A 19,307-nucleotide genomic window follows, 5' to 3' on the forward strand; every position below is an offset into this window, starting at 1 on the left:
TTCCTTCCTTGAAATATTCTTAAATCATTAAAAAGAAACAAGTTTGAAAGAAAATAGTTTTCTACAAGTTTACATAATGTTTAACCATAAAGATACTAAATAAAATTTTTCTGTTGGGAGCCAGCAGTATTTGTTATTATTTATAACTGGTAAGAGATAAATTTCCCAACAGATGATCATTTTGCTGCTAGAAATTATTTCACCTGACTTACATTCCTCAGAATAGCAATAATATAACACTGAAAGTAACTCATTTTGAGATCCTTTTCCTAAAATTTGATAAGTAGAAGAAGTAAGCTACATTAGCTTTATCTAGAAACTCAAAAATTCTAACAACGGGAAAAGATAGCTGAGGCTGGGCACAGTGGCTCATGTCTGCAATCCCAGCACTTGGGGAGGCTGAGGCAGGTGGATTACCAGGTCAGGAATTTGAGATCAGCCTGACCAACATGGTGAAACCCCGTCTCTACTAAAACTGCAAAAATTAGCCAGACGTGGTGGTGCACACCTGTTATCCCAGCTACTCAGGAGGCTGAGGCAGGAGAATCACTTGTACCCGGGAGGCAGATGTTGCAGTGAGCCAAGATCATGCTGCTGTGTTTCAACCAGGGTGACAGAGCGAGACTCTGTCTCCAAAAAAAAAAAAAAAAAAAAAAAAAACAAAAAAGATAGCTGAGGCTATGTCTTCCAGTGGTTCCAGTGGTATAGGGGTTTATACCTTATAAGCATAGGTAATTGAAATGAACTCCTAGATTCAGCAAGTGTCTGTAATTAATAATGATGAAATTACAAGAAAAGTACAGGACCAAGTGAATTTCAAGTGTCATTAAACACTGAGATAAACTAGAATGGAAAATGAGAAGAGTGGTGATAGTATAAGACTAGTGTTCCAACAGATACAAAGAAAAACCACTGAAGTACAGCAGTGCTCATTTTTGTGTGTTATACTTTCTTTACATCTTAAATGCTATACTAATCTCGAATTTTCAGGAATTTTTCACTTCCAGAAAATTTTAACTAATTTAAAAAATACTAGATAACAGGTCAAATGTTTGTTGGCAAATCCCAACACTTCTCTGAAATAAAGTTACTATGTTTTCCAGTGGCATAATCTCTACCAGAAGGAATAAATGTTTCCACAGTAAAATATTATTTTACCAATTACCAGAAAATATTGCAAAAACACAATATTGGAGTCGATCCTGATAGGGATTAAGGAGAGATAAAATATGGTTCACATTCCTTCTTTAAAAAAAATACAAATATGAAATGCCATACCTGAGAGACTATTTTTATATAAAATAATTAGATGTTAGGTACTTTGGTGTGTATTTTTTTATACAAAAGCTATAAGAAGCTTAAACTGATAATCACTATGTTTCCTCACATATCAAAAGATGGGAATGTCTTTAAGAAAAAAAAATCACAAATTTCTGTGATTTGTTTATCATTTTGCGCAAATTCACAATTGAAGAATGACTCTTGTTCTAAATTAGATATTGCATACTAATTTGCATTTTATAAACCATCCAAAAAAGAACTTTATAAGAAATTTTAGGGAGTCAATATTAGTATTTTTTCACTTGGATTATAAACATTCAATCACGAATCATTCTGTGTCTTGTTCAACACTTGACCACAGCAGCAATAATATATCATTTGCTCACATCTCATCTTTTCTAGGTAGACAAAATAAAGCTCAAATTAAAATAATTATTAAGAACCATTCTGATAAATTTTATAAAAACAAGTATGCTGGCACAAACACTTTGTTAAATTCTTAAGAATTATCTGCTAAAGGCTGGGCAGGGTGGCTCATGCCTGCAATCCCAGCACTTTGGGAGGTCAAGGGAGGCAGATCACAAGGTCAAGAGATCAAGACCCCCATCTCTACTAAACACAGGGAACCCCATCTCTACTAAAAATACAAAAAATTAGTTGGACGTGGTGGCAGGTGCCCGTAATCCCAGCTACTCGGGATGCTGAGGCAGGAGAATCGCTTGAACTTGGGAGGCGGAGGTTGCTGTAAGCCGAGATTTCAACAATGCACTCCAGCCTGGGCAACAGAGCCAGACTCTGTCTCAAAAAAAAAAAAAAAAGAAAAAGAAAAAGAAAAAAAAAATTATCTGCTAAAGCTAAACATGTCAGCTTTATGACCTAAAATTAACTCCAAGAGAAATGAGTACATAATACCCAACAGAAGGTATACACGAGAATGTCATAATAGCACCAAACCAGAAACAACCCAAACTTCCATCCATAGTGGAGTGGATAATAAATTGCATACTGAATTTTGTATAATGGGACACTGCAGAGTAACAAAAACAACAGGCTTCTGCAACATTCAGACATAATATTAAGCAAAAAATTAAAAAAAAAATAAAACCAACAGACATGAAAGAATACCTACTGTAGGACTCTATTTATTCTATTCATATAAATTTCAAAGGCAAAACTAATTCATAGTGAAATATACAAGAGTAGTTGCCATCAGAAGATGGTATTTCAACAGTATATAGTAATTAGTCAGAAGTGGCAAGAGTAAACTTCTGAAGTTCAGGAGATACTTTGTGTCATAATCTGAGTGGTAGTACTGTAAGTATATACAAATCGAAATATGGATTGAAGTATACAATGAAGCACTTTATATCACTTCAATTTTACCTCAGAGGAAGGAGCAGGAAATAAATAAATAAATAAATTCAATTAAAACTTAAAAATTGATATGTTTTAACATTTTTCTTTAGTCATACAATCTGGGTACTGATAGCAATATTTTCAGAAATGGCATTTCATATACATGGTCAGCACATGATTTAAATTCTCTATTACAATTCTTTAAAAAAATCAGCATCAACATTTTCTTACCAGAAAAAAATACTTTAAAATATAGATTAATAACAAAAGAAAAAATGAGTTTATTATACTTCATTATTTATAACTAAAAATGACAGTTAATAAGATCTTTAACATTGTGCATTTCAAGATAGGCCAAGTTGGCTGATATGTACAGCAACAGTTAATTCTAAAGCCTAGAGCAGATTTTCCCAAATTGTGTTTCCCAGAATGTAAGAAGGTATTCAAAAATTTCTCTAGTCCATTTAGCTGGGAAATTCTAGGTTAAGCAAAGTTGATAATGTTTCTCAGAGTTTAATATGCTCTTGTGCATTGTGGATTTCCACAGAAGCATAATATGCAGTTTTCTCCAAATGACTTAGTCATTAGAATCCTTTTTCAGTAGAATATTTCACAGAAATAATGTTCTCTGGAGCAATGAATGTCGACTCCTAGGAGGTGAATAAGGGACCTTATTGTATCAGTCAAAATAAAAATTCATAAAATCTTGAGGAACAGTTTTTCAAAGAGAGGGACACTGGGCACAAAAATGGGTTTTTAACTGTAGCAACATAAACCAATTTTATTTATGTTCTTAAAGAGGGTGTTTTTCATTATAACGATGGACTTAAACAATGGCTGAAATTTCATGGGGAGAATTAAAGATACTGTATTTACTTTTGGAGAACACACACTTATTTAGAACATCAAGTTTTGAAAATATAGAACTGAAATTCTAGTAGAATTGATAGAAATATGCTTGCAGTAGAAATGTATGTATTTAAAATACACACAAATGTTACATGTATAAGTACGACAATCAAGCATTTTAAACAAATACATTAGAAAAATATATCTCTAATATGTGGAATCTCTATCTATCCTTTGTTAGAAGACCAGAGTTTTATTCCCAAGTCTACTACTATCTGATTGTAGCAACCCAGACATGTGCATATAATGACTTAAATTTTTCATTAGTAAAATGAAGCTATTACCCTTGTAGTCAGATAAGCTACATTTCAACTTTAACTTTCAGTGATGCTTTTGTAGTGGTTTTATAAATTAACGCAATAGTGCTTCCAAATATTTAATTTGCTATACAGAAAATAATTTCTGAATCATCCTCAATTTTTAAAAATATGTTTCTTTGTTGTAAGTCTCCATCCTTCAAAGACAAACTTGATTTATGGAACTAGCTAAAAACCATTTGAAATCAAAATTCACAAATCACTAGGTTGTTGTAGGAGAACCTTAAGACCAATCATCCAATAATTCAACTTTTCTTAAGCAATGAAAACATTCTCCTCCAACAAAACTCATGAGTCACAATATATAAATATAAATAATATATTTATTACATATATATTATAATAGACATATAATCAGAAAAGCTTTAAGTGAAATGGGAGTAGGCAATCAAAAGGGCTTGCTGCTCAACCTTCTGTTTGTCTTGCATTTTCCTGTATCATTTCTTGGTCATACCCAAGTAACCTTAAAGCTCAACATAAAACAGAATGAAAACTAGAAATCTGGTGCAGTGACTCATAGATGCCTACATACCCTTTCCCTTAGTATCTCTACAACTTGACTAATGTGCGTTCTCCATTCAAAGGAAAGAAATAGTTTTTGTGTACAAGTAATGTAGCTTTAATTTTTTTCCAAAATAATATTGCTTAAGTATGAACAAGTTTACTATAGGTTATAAAAGATATTCACATGTATCTCCTATATAACTATAAATAAAAAATAAAGTCATAGGATTAATACAAAAATTTTTTGAAGTTAACAACATTCAATTGATGAAATGAAAGTGATACAATGAGTGATACATGATTGAATCTATATTAACACTTGCCACCCATCATACCTACAGAAATGTAGAACTCAGTAGGATTGGTTATCCTTTGTTGTTTTATTCTTTAAGATGAAATAGCAGTTCGTTTTTAAGACTTGTTAAAATCTAAAATACAAGATGATAAAGCAAGAGATATCTTCTCATTACAACAGTTACATCTTTTTTTACTATTGCTTTTCCTAGAGATTTAATTTACTTTTTTCAACGTTATTTCTGCCATTTCTAGTTTGCGTATAGTTAATCTTCTCAGATAAATGAGTTATAGCGATAATATATCAGGGAAGTATGTTTTAAATCTTAAATTGGATGTAACTGATTACCCTTAGTGGCTGATAAATTGACTGCAATAGAGAAGAGGAATTTCTACTTTTTTTAGCAATGAAATATTAGTGAAATAAATATGGTGTGTGTATATCTATGTGTGTACATGTATATATTTGTGTGTATATGTAATATTTAAGTGATTTCAATAAGATATACAATTATTTTAATCATATGTAACTTGTATCAAGTTATATCTTTCAATTAATTTATTATTAAATGTTTAAAATTTCTGTCCAAGTATGGACCTTTTATTGTCATAATCAACACTGTTTTCTATAAAATTATATTAAACTGGAAAACAGTAGCTTTAATTAGCTTAAAATTTTACAATGATATAAAATAAGCATTTCTATAAATAATTATATATACTTTGTAGTGTTAATAAGATGTAAAGCACTTCAACAAGTTAAAAATGAACAGGAAAACAATTTACAACAATGGCAAAAGATTCGAGCAGACACTTCACAAAAGAAAATTTATGAAAAATCAGAATGTGAAAGAAAAAAGCTTGAAGTTACTAGTTAACAAGAAAGTTAAATTAAAACTACAATGGATAACACTACACAATCTCCAGAACGTCTGAAATTAAAAAGACCGAAACAGTAAATATTGCCAAAAATGTGGACCACCTGGAAATTTCATACATTGCTATTGGGTATGTAAAATTGTACATCTATAGAAAAAGTTCTGGTAGTTTCTTATTAGTAAAAATGCCTGCACTATGAGTCAGCAATCCACTCCTAGTATTGACCCAAGGGAAACTGCAATAACCACAAAAATATTGCATAAGGATGTTCATAGCAGCTTTATTTATAAGAATCCCAATCCGGTTTCCAACATAGTAAAAGGAACTGAAGACAAAAATAACCAAAAAACAAAAAGTGCAGTTATCTACACTGGGTAGTAGTCCTCTAACTGGATATATAAAAAGGAATGTACTACTGATAATCAAAATGGCATAGGTGAATCTCAATATTATTCTGAGTGAAAAATATATTACATAAATCTGCTATATGGTATGATCCCATTTACATGAAAATCTTAAAACAGATAAAATTTTATCATAGTTAAAAAAAAAAATCAGAACATGGGTTGCCTTAGAAGAAATGGAAGCAGGGATTGACAGAGAAAAGGCCTGAGAGAAATGTTTGAGGGGATGATGATATTCTGTATCTTCATGCATCTATATATTGATGTATTTTGCAAAAATACACACTTTTGCTCAAGACTGAGAGAATATTCATGTCACATCTGGGCTGTCCATTGTATGAAAAATGATTGGGATGCAATGAGTTAATGCAAAATGATTCAATGAAATCCCAGTCAAAACCCCAGAAAGTTATCTGTGGATATCAATAAACTGGTTAGGTTAGGCAGGCAAAACCCCCAGAATAGTCAACTCAATATTGAAAGAAAAGAACAAGATCAGAGGACTAGCAATACTCTCCTTCAAGACTTACTATTATATAAAGTTATAGTAAATAAGACTGTCTGATATTGGTGAAAGAACAGACAAACATATCAATAGAACATAATGAGAGGTCAGAAATAAAATCACATAAATATAACCAACTGATCTTGGAAAAAACTGCAAAAGCAATACAATCGAGCAAAGATAGTATTTTCAACAAATGTTTCTGGAACAACTGCACATCTACATGCAAAAACAGCAACAAAAAGAATCCACACACAGACTTTAAATACTTCACAAAAATTCATTCAAAAAGGGTCATAGAACTAAAAGCAAAAAACAAAACTATAAAACTTAAAGATGATAAAACAGAAGAACTTTTGCTTCTTTTTCTCTTTATTAGGACATGATTGTATAATTTTTTAGGTACATATTATAGTTTGATACATGCATACAACACTTAATCAAATCAGGATAACTGGGATAGTTATCATCTCGAACATGTATCATTTCTTAGTGTAGTAGCATTCTAAATATTTTCTTTCAGCTATTTTGAAACATACAATAAGTTATTGTTAACTATAGCACACTAAGTGTCTACATAAATCCAAAGGATTTAAGAAAAGGAAAATAATTGAATTGAAGAAATATTAAAGTGTATAAAATGTCCAATTGTATAAAACTACTGTTTCAGGCAGAATCAAATTTGAAGTTCTCAGCATTAATTTAAATGAATTATTCATAGTTTGTATTGTTAAAATAGAATACAAACACTTTTCAATAAAAATGTTATGCCTGCCCTGGCAAGAATGTATTCACAACAAATTTATGATCCACAAAAAATAAGATAATGTAGGAGCAAATCTAGATAACCATTGGTATGGTAACAACCTTTTAAATATAACACTAAAGGCACAGTCCATGAAAGAAATAATTGATAAGCTAGACTTCATTAAAATTAAAAATTTCTTCTATAGAAATAAACACTGACAAAAGAATGAGAAGACAAACTACGGTCTGAGAAAAAATATTTGCAAAAGATATATCTGATAAAGGGCTGTTACCCAAAATATACAATGAACTTGATAAACACAACAAAAATAAAACTGACAACCCAATTATAAAATGGGCAAAAGAGCTGAACAGACACTATCATTAAAGATACACAATTGACAAAATACATTTTCTGTTTTCATACATATTAAACATCCTATGTCACTAGGGAATAGAAAATTAAAACTATAGCATCCACTATTTGGATAGCCAAAACGCAAAATACTGACAACATCAAATGTTGGTGAGGATAGTGGAGCAATAAGAACTCTCATTCATTGTTAGTAGGAATGAAAAATTGTACAGCCACTGTAGAATACAGTTTGGCAGTTTCTTAGAAAACTAAACGTATGTTGACCATATGATCCAGTGATCACGTTCCTTGGTATTTACACAAAAGAGTTAAAAACGTATGTCCACAGAAAAATCTGCATGGGGATGTTTATAGCAGCTTTACTCATAATTGGCAAAACTTGGAAGCAAATAAGATGTCCTTTAGTAGTGAATGTAAAAACAAACTGCGGTACATTCAGAAAATAGAGTATTATTCAGCACTAAAAATAAATGAGCTATTGCACTATGAAAATACATAGAGAAAACTTCAATGCATATTACTAAATGAAAGAAGACAGTCTCAGAAGGTATATACTGTATGATTCCAACTATATGATGTTTGGTGAAAACGAAAGATGAAGAGGCAAAGCACAGATATTTAGGGCAATGAAACTATTTTGTATGATACTATAGTGGTGGATACATGTCATTATACATTTGTCAAAATCCTTAGAATATAAAACACAAAGAGTGACCCTATTATAAGCTATGGACTTTGGGTGATGATAATGTGTATTCAATGTAGATTCATTGACTGTAAATGTGCCACTCTGATACAGGATGTTAATAATGAGAGGGCTGTGTATGTGTGGGGAAGTGGGTATAGAGTGACTCTTTGTACTCTGCTCAATTTAGCTGTGAACCTAAAATTCTCTAAAAACAATGTTTGTTTTAGAAAAAACAGTGAGAAAGAGCAAAGAGGCCCTTAACTCAAGAGAAAACAAGCCAAACTGCTGGCATTTCTGATAACAGATGAGAGCATGATTTTGACAGCCTGTTGGAAATAGATATTTATTGTCGGGTGTTTCTACTTACTGACTGTATTATGAGTAACAGACTCACCATTGAAAGGGGCCATGGTTTTAACCCACACAGCTGATAAACACACAATCGCCTTCAGACAGCCAGGTGGCTAGTTCAACGTCTTAGACTAAGCATGCTTTTCTTGTACCAGTCTGGCAAACATACTTAATCACTGGCATTTATTTTCTTGTAGACTACCTCGTAAAAAGCAAACTTTGCATTGGCTCCCCCTGAAGAACTATCCCTCTGTTGCACATCTAAATAAGGTTTTGAAGTATGTTTTCAGTCAATTCATTGGAGATGTTTGTTTCAACAGCAATCAGTGCAAGTCAAGCTGTGTATTTAAGAACTGGATTTGAACTGTTTTATTCAGTACTTCATGAGTAGTAGGTACTTAATAAATATTTGCTGAAATAATGAGTGAATGCGCATTTTTCATTGTTAAAAGCTGAACTTAAAGAAAAGCGTTAATTTGGGGAGAGAGCTTTAAAGGAAAACAATGGTTCTGGAAGACAGAAAATCTGGGGTTCTATTCTCAGCTGAAAAGTATCTGGCTGTATCATCACCAACTTAAAAATCTCTGTCTCTCAGGCTCTTGGTTTTCCCATCTGTATTACATTTTTTTTTTAAAGGAATATTTCTACTATTTTATAAAACTCAGTTCATATGCAAAGGAACTAAGATAAGAAATAATGGAATAAATAATATTAGTTACAAATAAAACCCTTTCAGTTTGGCTTGTGTACTATAATCTCTTAAACATGCTGAATGTCAAGCTCATAAACCAGAATATTTCTTTTCATTTGTAACACAGAGCTTTGCTAATTGAAGTCACAATGGAATTTTTAATAATAAAACATGCAGAAAATAACTTATCAATTCACACATTGAAGGAGTGACAGCAAATGCCAACTTGCCAATGGATCAATATCAATGATTAGAAAACATATCTTTATTCATTCACCTATTTTTAACTCATAACCCTTTTTCCTACATATACGTGTTTGGAGTATCCACATAGAGGCCTCTTGAAAACAACCACACCTATATTTTATTTTTTGAATAAGTGGAAGCACTTTGCAAAGTGCTTAATTAATGCAGATTTGGGTGTGTTGATGGTTTTTCTTTAGCTAATCATTATGATCTAGCACTACTGTTTCCACAGAAATTGTGAGAAAAGACAAAGAGATCTAATGGTAAAAAGACTTTGGAAGTCCAGCAGAAAAAAAATAATTAAACAGTAACCTACTTAACTCACCTACGTCCTAATATTCTGATGCTTCTTTATATGTAAAAGGATCAGTGACTCTTCCTGGAAACAAGGGTAAATCCACATAGTTTTTCAACTATTGAAACAATTATGTATGTTTTGTTTTTTTTTATATATATATATATAAAATATAGAAAGAGGGAGTGGGGTAAGAGAAAGTGTTGTGTTTCAGGTCACTTGAAAATTTGTATTTGGGTAGTAGAAAACATGGTATGTGCCAAAGGCTGGCACATAATTGGAGTGTTCTGGACTCCTGAGAAGCTTGGCTTTAATATACTATACACATTTGACTTTATTTGCCTACTTTGACTTATTTGTGTTGAATAGATGTAAATAGAATGATAATGCAACACTTTTTTAGCATTTCAAAACTTCAAACTTGCAAAAGAAAGCAGCTCTATTTGTCAAGTTATGGTTACTTTTAAAGCTTTAAGCAAAATATTTAACGTAGGGTTATAAAGGTGTAAAAGAGCAACTGTTTTTGCATACCACCTACAGAACTATAATAATAATATTGTTTTGGGAACGCATTGTCAAAGATCAAAAGACCATTTTCTGTAGTAGGTCTTTATCTTGAGAATTTTAGAAGTCAGATATATCCCTTTATTTACTTGCTTTAGTTAAGCAAAGCAGTTCAGTCCACTGAATGCCAGTTTTCTCTAGAATAGCAAATAAAGTTGTCCTGAAGGAATAAACATGCAAACAACACATTCAAAGGTCAACAAAACTTTGCATTTTCTTAAAACTCTTAAAAGGACAAAACTAGGTAAAAGGTAGAATGAAACTGTAAACAAATACCTGGTTTTCAGATTAACTCTGTGCACACAGCGTTTAGCTTTGGCCTTAAGCAAATGTATTTAGTGGCAATTGTGACCTCCAGTATGTAATAGGTGGTACTCTCAATGTGTATTGGTAGCCACTTCTCTATAGGTCTCTAATGTTTCTGCACATCTTGTGAGCAGAGACAGTAACCTCCATTTGTTCTGGACCATCTCTCTGTTCCAGGATGCTTATATAGCAAAGTCTTAGAACATACAGAAAATGTCTCTCTCTTAAGCAAAAGGCTACTGTATTCACAGCCTTGTAAGATGGAAATTGTATCTCCACTTGGAACAAAGGAAATGACCACTTACTGTCCCCTATAATAAAGAGAATGTTTTTCTCTAGAGCAAAGAACAAACAGGCTCATACAACAAACCTGGTGTTCTTCAACTCACAGATCTTCTCGTATAACATACTCTATGGTGTGCACTAGTATAACCTGCATTGCCCTGTGGAAACTGGGCTTACAAAACTAGCCCAAATGATGACACTGGCTACCGCTACTACTGTGAAGAATGAACTGCCCTTTGTCTTTGACCCAGGAGTCTTTTGTTTTCTATCACTACTGATGAAACTATGTGTGACAGGCTATTTTAAGAGCTTGCAAAGAGGATTAAAATCTCAGACCTTTCACAATTCTTGATATTATTCAGTCACTCACTGAAGTAAAGCTTGCTTAAGTGTTTCCCTTCCTGACTAGAGCTTGAAAGGTGAAAAGAGGACAGAGGAGCTCAGTTAAAAAACAATACTACCCCTTGTCAACGGAATCATCATTATAATACAGAGTTCCTTTCAGGCAATTAGCATGATAATTTTAACAGTAAAAAAGCATCTAGCCTATGGGTAATCCAGGTAGAGAGCATTTCTAATAAAATGAGTTGCTTTTAATATTTTCTCCCCTCCCCAGATTTATTTAAGTAAAACTGACAGAAAATTGTATATATTTAAAATGTACAACTTGATGTTTCGTATGGATTCTGAAATGATCATCACCATCAATTAACATATCCATTACCGCACGTATTTACCATTTATTTTCTTTCTGTATGCTTGTGTGGTGAGAACACTTAAGATCTACCCTATTAAGAAATTTCAAGTATACAGTAGTGTTAATGATAGCCTCCATACTGTATATTAGATATCCAGAACTTATTCATCTTGCATAACTGAAACTTTTTCAAACATCCTCGTGATTAGATTTTTGCCTAGGCCTCTTAAATGACCGTGAAAGCATTCTTGCTGAAACTCAAATATTTCTTAGATTCATTTTTCCCATCTATAAAAAATATGGGACTATTATGTGCACTTTGATCTTGTTAACCTAGGACTCCGATTTTTTCATTATTCTTCAATAGTTCTTGCACAATCACAAAAACAGGGATAGGATGGTGTCATTTAATAATGAGATATAATTTGTCAGAAAAAAATAAATTTTTCAAACATAATTTATTTTATCAGAAAAAATTATGAGATTTATCAATAATATTCAGCCTTTTTGGTATATACAGAATAAACATATCAATGTATTAATTGGTATACTCCTTACTATTTAGTTAATTAATTCTTTAACTAATATTCTTTTAACTCCTCTCACCATGGACATATTTGCTCTCAGATGGTGGTCCACATTGCTTCCCGACCTCTGCAAAATACATTAACATTTTAAAGACCTTTCTTGAATATGCTGCCAGCAATCACATATTTCAGAAGGGATAGCAAATTTTTTTTCTGTCAGGAATTAATGCTCCTGAATCGGCTTGAAGGTTCACAGCCTCTAAGCAGTCCAAGTTTTGATGTTTTCTTTAATGTTTGTCTCTTTCCCTAGAGTTCTCTAGTGCCAGTTTTCAACAATCCACATCTATCACTCTTTTAATACCAAAAGTTAAAAAAGTCACATCCCACAAAGGAATTCTTTGAATTATACTGTACTATCATAAATAGCAACCCTCTTAGGAATTACTAAACCATGTACACTCTTTGCCCCTTTTACTCAGTAGCTACCCTCACAGATAAACATTTTGATTTAGTAAGTCAGGGAACCATAAGTCAATTTAGATTTGCAGGGGTAGCTCTGCACTACAAAGTTGGACATAGTAGTGTCTGGTTAAATAGAGATAAACACATTTTAAGGACTTTAACTGGTGCCACTAGGTATACTCAAAGAACACTCTTGTCTGTCCTCATAAGATCTTCCCTGAAGCCTGACTTTGATTATAATCATCAGCAAACAATGCAGCAGTATGATCAGCACTGTAGGTAAGAGAAAAGGTTGTAAGCTATGTTACTGACCCCAGAAGGATTTACCAGCAACCAATTAGATACATGTTAATACACTGAACTATTAATACATATATATTACATCATTATAAATATAGCCAGAGATTAAACTGGGATGGAAAATTACAACCAATCAAGTAGTGAGAAGAAAGGGATAATGGAGAAATGAGAAGAAGAAAAGGCCAAGAGTAGTAATGAAACAGGGACCCCAAATAGTAAAGAAAAAAGGAACACAGGGTTTGTAATAAGGTGATGTGAGTTTAAGTTCTAGTTCTGTCTTGATTGCAGACAAAGCTAAGGTTTTAAAGAAATAACCAACAACTCCCAAATCTCAATGATGTACAAAGTGAAGTGATTTAAAACCCTTCACTTCTTATTCCACGACAATCTCTAATTGTCAGGATATTTTACTCATAATAGTTATTTAGGCAGTTTGGAATAGTTAAGTAGCCCCTACCTTGACCAGATGCTGTTTGCAATGCTTCAGAAAAAAAGAGAGTTCTAGAAGATTTTACATTTGTGATCCAATGTGAATTATGATATAATTCAGCCCAGAAGCACTTCATGGCACTTCTGTTTCCAACTCATTGGCCAGAACTAGACACATGGTCCTATCCAAGCACAAAAGTGCCAAGACATGTAAGCCTATGTTACTATCACATGAATGTGGGGAGAACAGGAAATACATTGCGTACAGGCCATATTACTACAAACATACTCATTCTGTAACCTCGATTAAGTTATTGAGACTGTGTATTTCCAGATACTGCTGTCTGGCTTTCCAGCTGTGACATTAAGTAATTAGTAAATATCTGTGAACTCCAGTTTCCCAATTTACAAAAATAGCAATAAAATCACTTATGCCATGAGAATATTCACATAATTAAGTAACCTAATATATGGAATATAGCTAACAGAGTACCTGCTCTACAGTCAGTGCCTGGCAACATGTTAAGTCAAGTTCATCATGGCTGTTCTGAGCACACTCATTCTAAAGACGGCTCAAAATTTGTGAGTGTCCAAGGAACTTTCTCACAAATGCACAAGACTGTCAATAGTTACTATACTGTGCTCACACACAGAGTTTGGGTCACAGACTTGCAATGAGGATAATTAAGTATTGCTTCCCAGTGAGTCTTCATTGGGAGGTTGGCCTAAATGAGGACTGCACAACCATCAGGAGAAGACATTCATTTCAGAAATGGACATGGGGATTCTATGGTTGTGCTTATGGAGGAACAAGAGAAACAAACTGAAAGAACATAAGATATTTCTCCTGAGGTCAATGTCATTTTGCTTTACTATCATCATTATCTTTATTTCTTTTCTGGCCTTTTCTTCCCTATGTCTGTCCTACCTTTGCTTTTACCTGCTTTTAACGATCTCATTAGTTCTGTCGTTTTCTCTTGTCCTTGGGAAAGTTACTTTACCTCTCTGGGTTTTAATAATGTCATGTGAATAAACAGGAATAATATTCCCTATATCCCAGGATTATTACATAAATTATAACAATTAATGTATATAAAACCACCTAGCATGATATGAGTATGCAATGTTTAAGTTAAAGTGGTAAATAAAATCCTCTTTTGGAATTTGGATTTGGTAATTGCATATTACAAATCTAGAGAGTGAATGAATTCCAACATACGACATTCCATACATGCTTGTTGAGTAAACACATGGGATAAAACATATGATCGGCTTCCTCTCTTATCTGTGGATTATAAGTAAGACTTCTATAATTAGCATGATACATTGTTGTGTCATTCATTTTTATTTCAAGATACAAATTTTCAATTACATTTATGTTTATAGTTGTAAATGATATGCCTGCATATGTTTATATTTGTATCTACAATATTTCAATGTAATCTGACAAACAGGTCTCATATTTTCCTTTTCGATTCCAAAATTGGATTCATTATATGGCTGCCACACAAGTATTTGGTAAAAATGAGCTCTCTTTCTATTCGTTTAGATTCAAAGTACTTACATTCTTCTAGGAAAAATGTAAAACATGATTTATCAGACCTGGAGATCTATTTTGTGTATTATTTATACTTTTCTAGTCTATAAGTAATATTTAACATTAGCAAAATCTAATCCAAATGGATTTTGCATTATTTGTCTTAAAAATATAAATATGTACATTTTTGCAATTTAAATAAATCATACAGGTTAAAAATAATGAATAGGAGAAAATTAATTTATATGATGCTATTAAAATAATTTATTTTAAAAATTTGAAGTATTCTGTTGACTTTATTCTGATAAATAAGAAATTTTATTTATTTTAATTAATAACTATATAAATAAAAAAATATATATGTATATATGATACACATGTTATCTTGTTTTCAGTCTTATTATAGCCATCTGATAAAGTCATTCATTCGCCATATATTTATTGAACCTATACCATGTGCCCAATACTATCCTTGTTCTGGAGCAAGATGAAAAGTAGTTCACATCCTAATGAAAGAAAACATCCAACAAACTAAAAAATAAGTAAAATATATGTCTTGACAAATGGCGTTGAGTTTTGTGGACGAAAACAAATCAAAGAAATTGATAGGGAATGTTTTTGGCTTTCCATTTTCAATCAGGGTTTGGTAAGGTCTCACCAATAAGGTGATGTATGAACCCAATGGGTTCATAATGGGAATCAGTGGGAAAAGGAAGGCCAGAAATTTCTGGGATCCTAGTCTTGACTGACACAAACAAAAATAAAAGCTCTAATACAATCCTCAAGGTGTCAGGGAAAAGAAGGTAATTCCTGAGGGCTGAATATGAGGGTTGACAATGAGTACAAAGTATAAGATGGGGTTTTTACAGGGACTTCTACAACCCAGGATTCCTAGTCATTCCTGTGAAACATCCACTTTCTCACACAAACAGACACACACACATTCACCAAATCTCATCTCTGTTCAAAGTTGTTTGAAAGTTAGGTATGAACAGGCATTCTCTATCTCTGCTTTTAAAGCCAACAGTCATATATTATTTCTAACGATTTAGTGGTAAAGACATGTAGATATATAAAAGAGTAGAAGGTGACTTACATGATTTTTGGTAGGTATTACCACTTCTCAAACAAGTTTAACTCAGTGTGTTATTTCTTTAAAGCTTTACTAAATCTCAACACTTAAGTTTTTCTTTAGCATCCAAACTCAATAGAAAATAGTTTGTTTATAAATGTATATACTAACACATTAAAACCAGTGGTATGATATTTAGCAAGAGAATAATCAGAAAAGCATCATCATGCATTCTACCTGTCATTTTTCCACCATTGATTTAATTAAACAGTGTCTTTTATGTTCATGGCACCAGAAATAAAAGGATGTGAAAGTAAAGCATAATTCCTCATTTCAAGACATATAACTTAGGGCAGACAAACAGCACAGAATAAATATTCAATGGGTACATAAAAACATGTACCAAATTGCTGTATTGATAATGTGTTCTGAGAACATTAAGTTATTTATTTCTAAACTTCGGCTGGGGATAAAACTGATTATTAGTCCATGAGGTAGGAGAAAGCAATGATAATTGAAAAGTGGTAGGTCAAGGGCAATTCTCCAATTGCATATGTCAAGACTAGAAACTTTAAAAACTTATTTATTTTCACATGTAACTGAATTTTTGCAATGATTTTGACATTAAAGTATATTTTTACATTATACTTCCTTTTTTGTTGGCTATCGAATCTATCCTTCATTTTGTACCAATTAATATATTTAATAAATGTGTGCATTTAGAAAATTCCTTCATCCTTCTATGACTTAATTTATTGCCTATAAAATGAAAATAGTTACTTCTTCATAAGATTGTTTTGAAGATTAAATCAGATAATACATTGAAGAGCTTAGCTTAATGTCTGGTACACAAAAGTCCCAGTAAAGATTGGCTATTTTATCAAAATATTTGATACTTACAAAATAATTTCAGCAAAAATATATGCAGCGTAAATGCATATATTAATTCCAAAGGAAAAAAAAAATCTATTTGTTTATTTCAAAAGTCTTTCTTATAGACAAGTTGAATAAGAAATGTTACTGATATATAAAGTTTTCTCCCATAATTAGTATGTTATTTTTGATGTTTTTTCCTACTTTCTTAAAACTCAAAAATGTATTATAAAATGTTATGTGATTTAATAAAAAGTTTAGAATATTATTTTCAGTATCATGGAGTGCTATTAAAATAAAATACTAGCTTAATTTATCATAAGTATTTAATGTTTATAATTTATTATATGCCTAAATATCAGTTTATTTTATACTTCAAAACATTTAACATACAAAGTGGAGTATTTGTCCAACATTAGAAAACCCCATATTATGAAATTTTCTAATAATTTCTATGGAAACAAATCCTTTGCCAACCTATATATCTTCAGATGGTGTAGATAACTTTGTGTTTATCTTATAACAAAGTGAAACATAGGAACAGTTATTTAGTTTAAAATCTTCTAAAATCACAATTAATATGGGAGTAATATAAATTATCTGGTAGATTGGGTTTTATATTTACTTCTTTACAAATTTATTAGTATTATTCTATGTAAATTCTAATAATTATGTTTTTAATGGTCCATCTCTATTCTTTGTTAAGAAGTAGATCTCGAAATTGTAAATTTCCAAATTCACTGCTATTTCATGTATTAAAATGTGCATTTTAAAAATCATATGGAAACTACTGAAAGTATATTCTCAAATAAGTGCACCTAAGTGAATAATAAACCAGAAAATGAATAGCTTAGTTTATAATTGGCAGGCACTACGAGCAGATGCAGAATATTGACTGTACCTTATGTCGCAATCTCATTAGAGGCTGATAGGATTTAAGGCCATATCCTCCTTCTTTTGTTGGCCTTCCTTCCGATTCCAGAAAAATGAATCCAAGAATCAAGACAACTGAGCAACACTTAAACATCCTTACTGCTTTTCACCTGTCAAAATTAAAATTGCAAGGAATCAGAGAAAATGAATTATATATTGAAAAACATGTATCATGAAATATTTAATATCACATATAAATCTCCATTAACCTAATGAAAACTTGCTGGTAGTTGCCAAGGGAAATGAAAAGTATCTCCAAATACAGATTATTCCTTTGATCATAACAAATACTTTTTTTATTCAGACAAAATATGAAATAAGAAGAAATATAGGGACTGATAAAAATGTGGTAAGAAAAGAGTTAATAAGAAAAGGTTGAAAGAAAAGGGGAAATAGAGAAAATATTGCATTATACTTAATTTTCTAATTATCTGTACAGAATACAATTATTAATATATAAATATTGAACTTTTATTTGAGTATGTTTGATGAACAAATATTAATAGACATAGTTATTATAATTCACTGGTAAATATTGATGAGAAGTTAATAAGATAGTCTATGATAGGCAGTACTTAATAAATTAACTGAGTACAACAGAAGCTATGCAGGTGGATTATATTTAGTTACTAATGTACTTTTTCAGTATTTAAAAAGGCATTTCCTAGAAAATTGCTTTACAAGTGCTTTAAACTAAAAGCATTATGTCTACTTCAGCCTTTCTACGTTTTTGTATATAAATAAGTTAAATGGCATAAACTTATTATTGTATAAATACTAAGTCCTTTCCAAACATACAAATCTAAACTTTGAGTTCACGTATTTCCTGCTTTATCACTTTCGCCAACACACCTCCTTCCCTACTGTGACAGAGAGGAGTTTTTCTTCTGTCAAAGTCAATCTGTTATGTCTGACTCCTTGAGAAACGTAATCAATTGATTAACATTGCTCTATGCTGTATTTCAGGTTTGTTTTAGAGACAGGGTCTTATTTTGCTTCAAAGGCTTGAGTGCAATGGCACCATAAATGACCCTCCTATCTCAGCCTCCCCAATAGGTAGAATGGCAAGTGTGTACCATCAGATCCAGTTAATGTTTTATTTTTACTTTTCAGAGACAGGGTCTCACTATCTTGTCCAGGCTAGTCTTGAACTCCTGGTGTGTCAAGTGCTTCTCCTGTCGTGGCCTCCCAAAGCACTGAGGTGACAGGCATGAGCCACTGAGTCTGGTTCTTGACTGAATTTTCAACTCCCTTTCTCAATTATTTTCTTCCATCTTTAGACAGATGTAAATGGCCTATGTTTTAAGGTAATTTCTCTCCTCTACTTTTTGAATTTCTGGAATAGTTATATACATCCTTCCATCCATTTTTTTACCCTAGTCCACTCAGTTATGCTTCTGACCTCATCAGGCCATTAAACTGACTTTTAGCTTTCTCAAAGCTAACCAGCACAATCACACACACACACACACACACACA

General features: G+C 32.0%; 1 protein-coding gene across 3 annotated transcripts in view; it reads right to left on the reverse strand.

The window, feature by feature from the left end:
* Positions 1-19,307, reverse strand: part of FSTL5 (follistatin-like 5) — an 825,267-nt gene that overhangs the window by 755,776 nt on the left and 50,184 nt on the right. For all 3 annotated transcript variants that reach the window (XM_011983978.1, XM_011983977.1, XM_011983976.1), the window contains exon 2: positions 17,797-17,938. In XM_011983978.1, coding sequence (XP_011839368.1) covers positions 17,797-17,922 — 126 coding nt within the window. In that variant the 5' untranslated portion in view covers positions 17,923-17,938. The remainder of the gene's footprint in view (positions 1-17,796; positions 17,939-19,307) is intronic.

This window comes from Mandrillus leucophaeus, unplaced genomic scaffold, assembly GCF_000951045.1.
Source record: "Mandrillus leucophaeus isolate KB7577 unplaced genomic scaffold, Mleu.le_1.0 Scaffold259, whole genome shotgun sequence".
Taxonomy (NCBI): Eukaryota; Metazoa; Chordata; class Mammalia; order Primates; family Cercopithecidae; genus Mandrillus; species Mandrillus leucophaeus.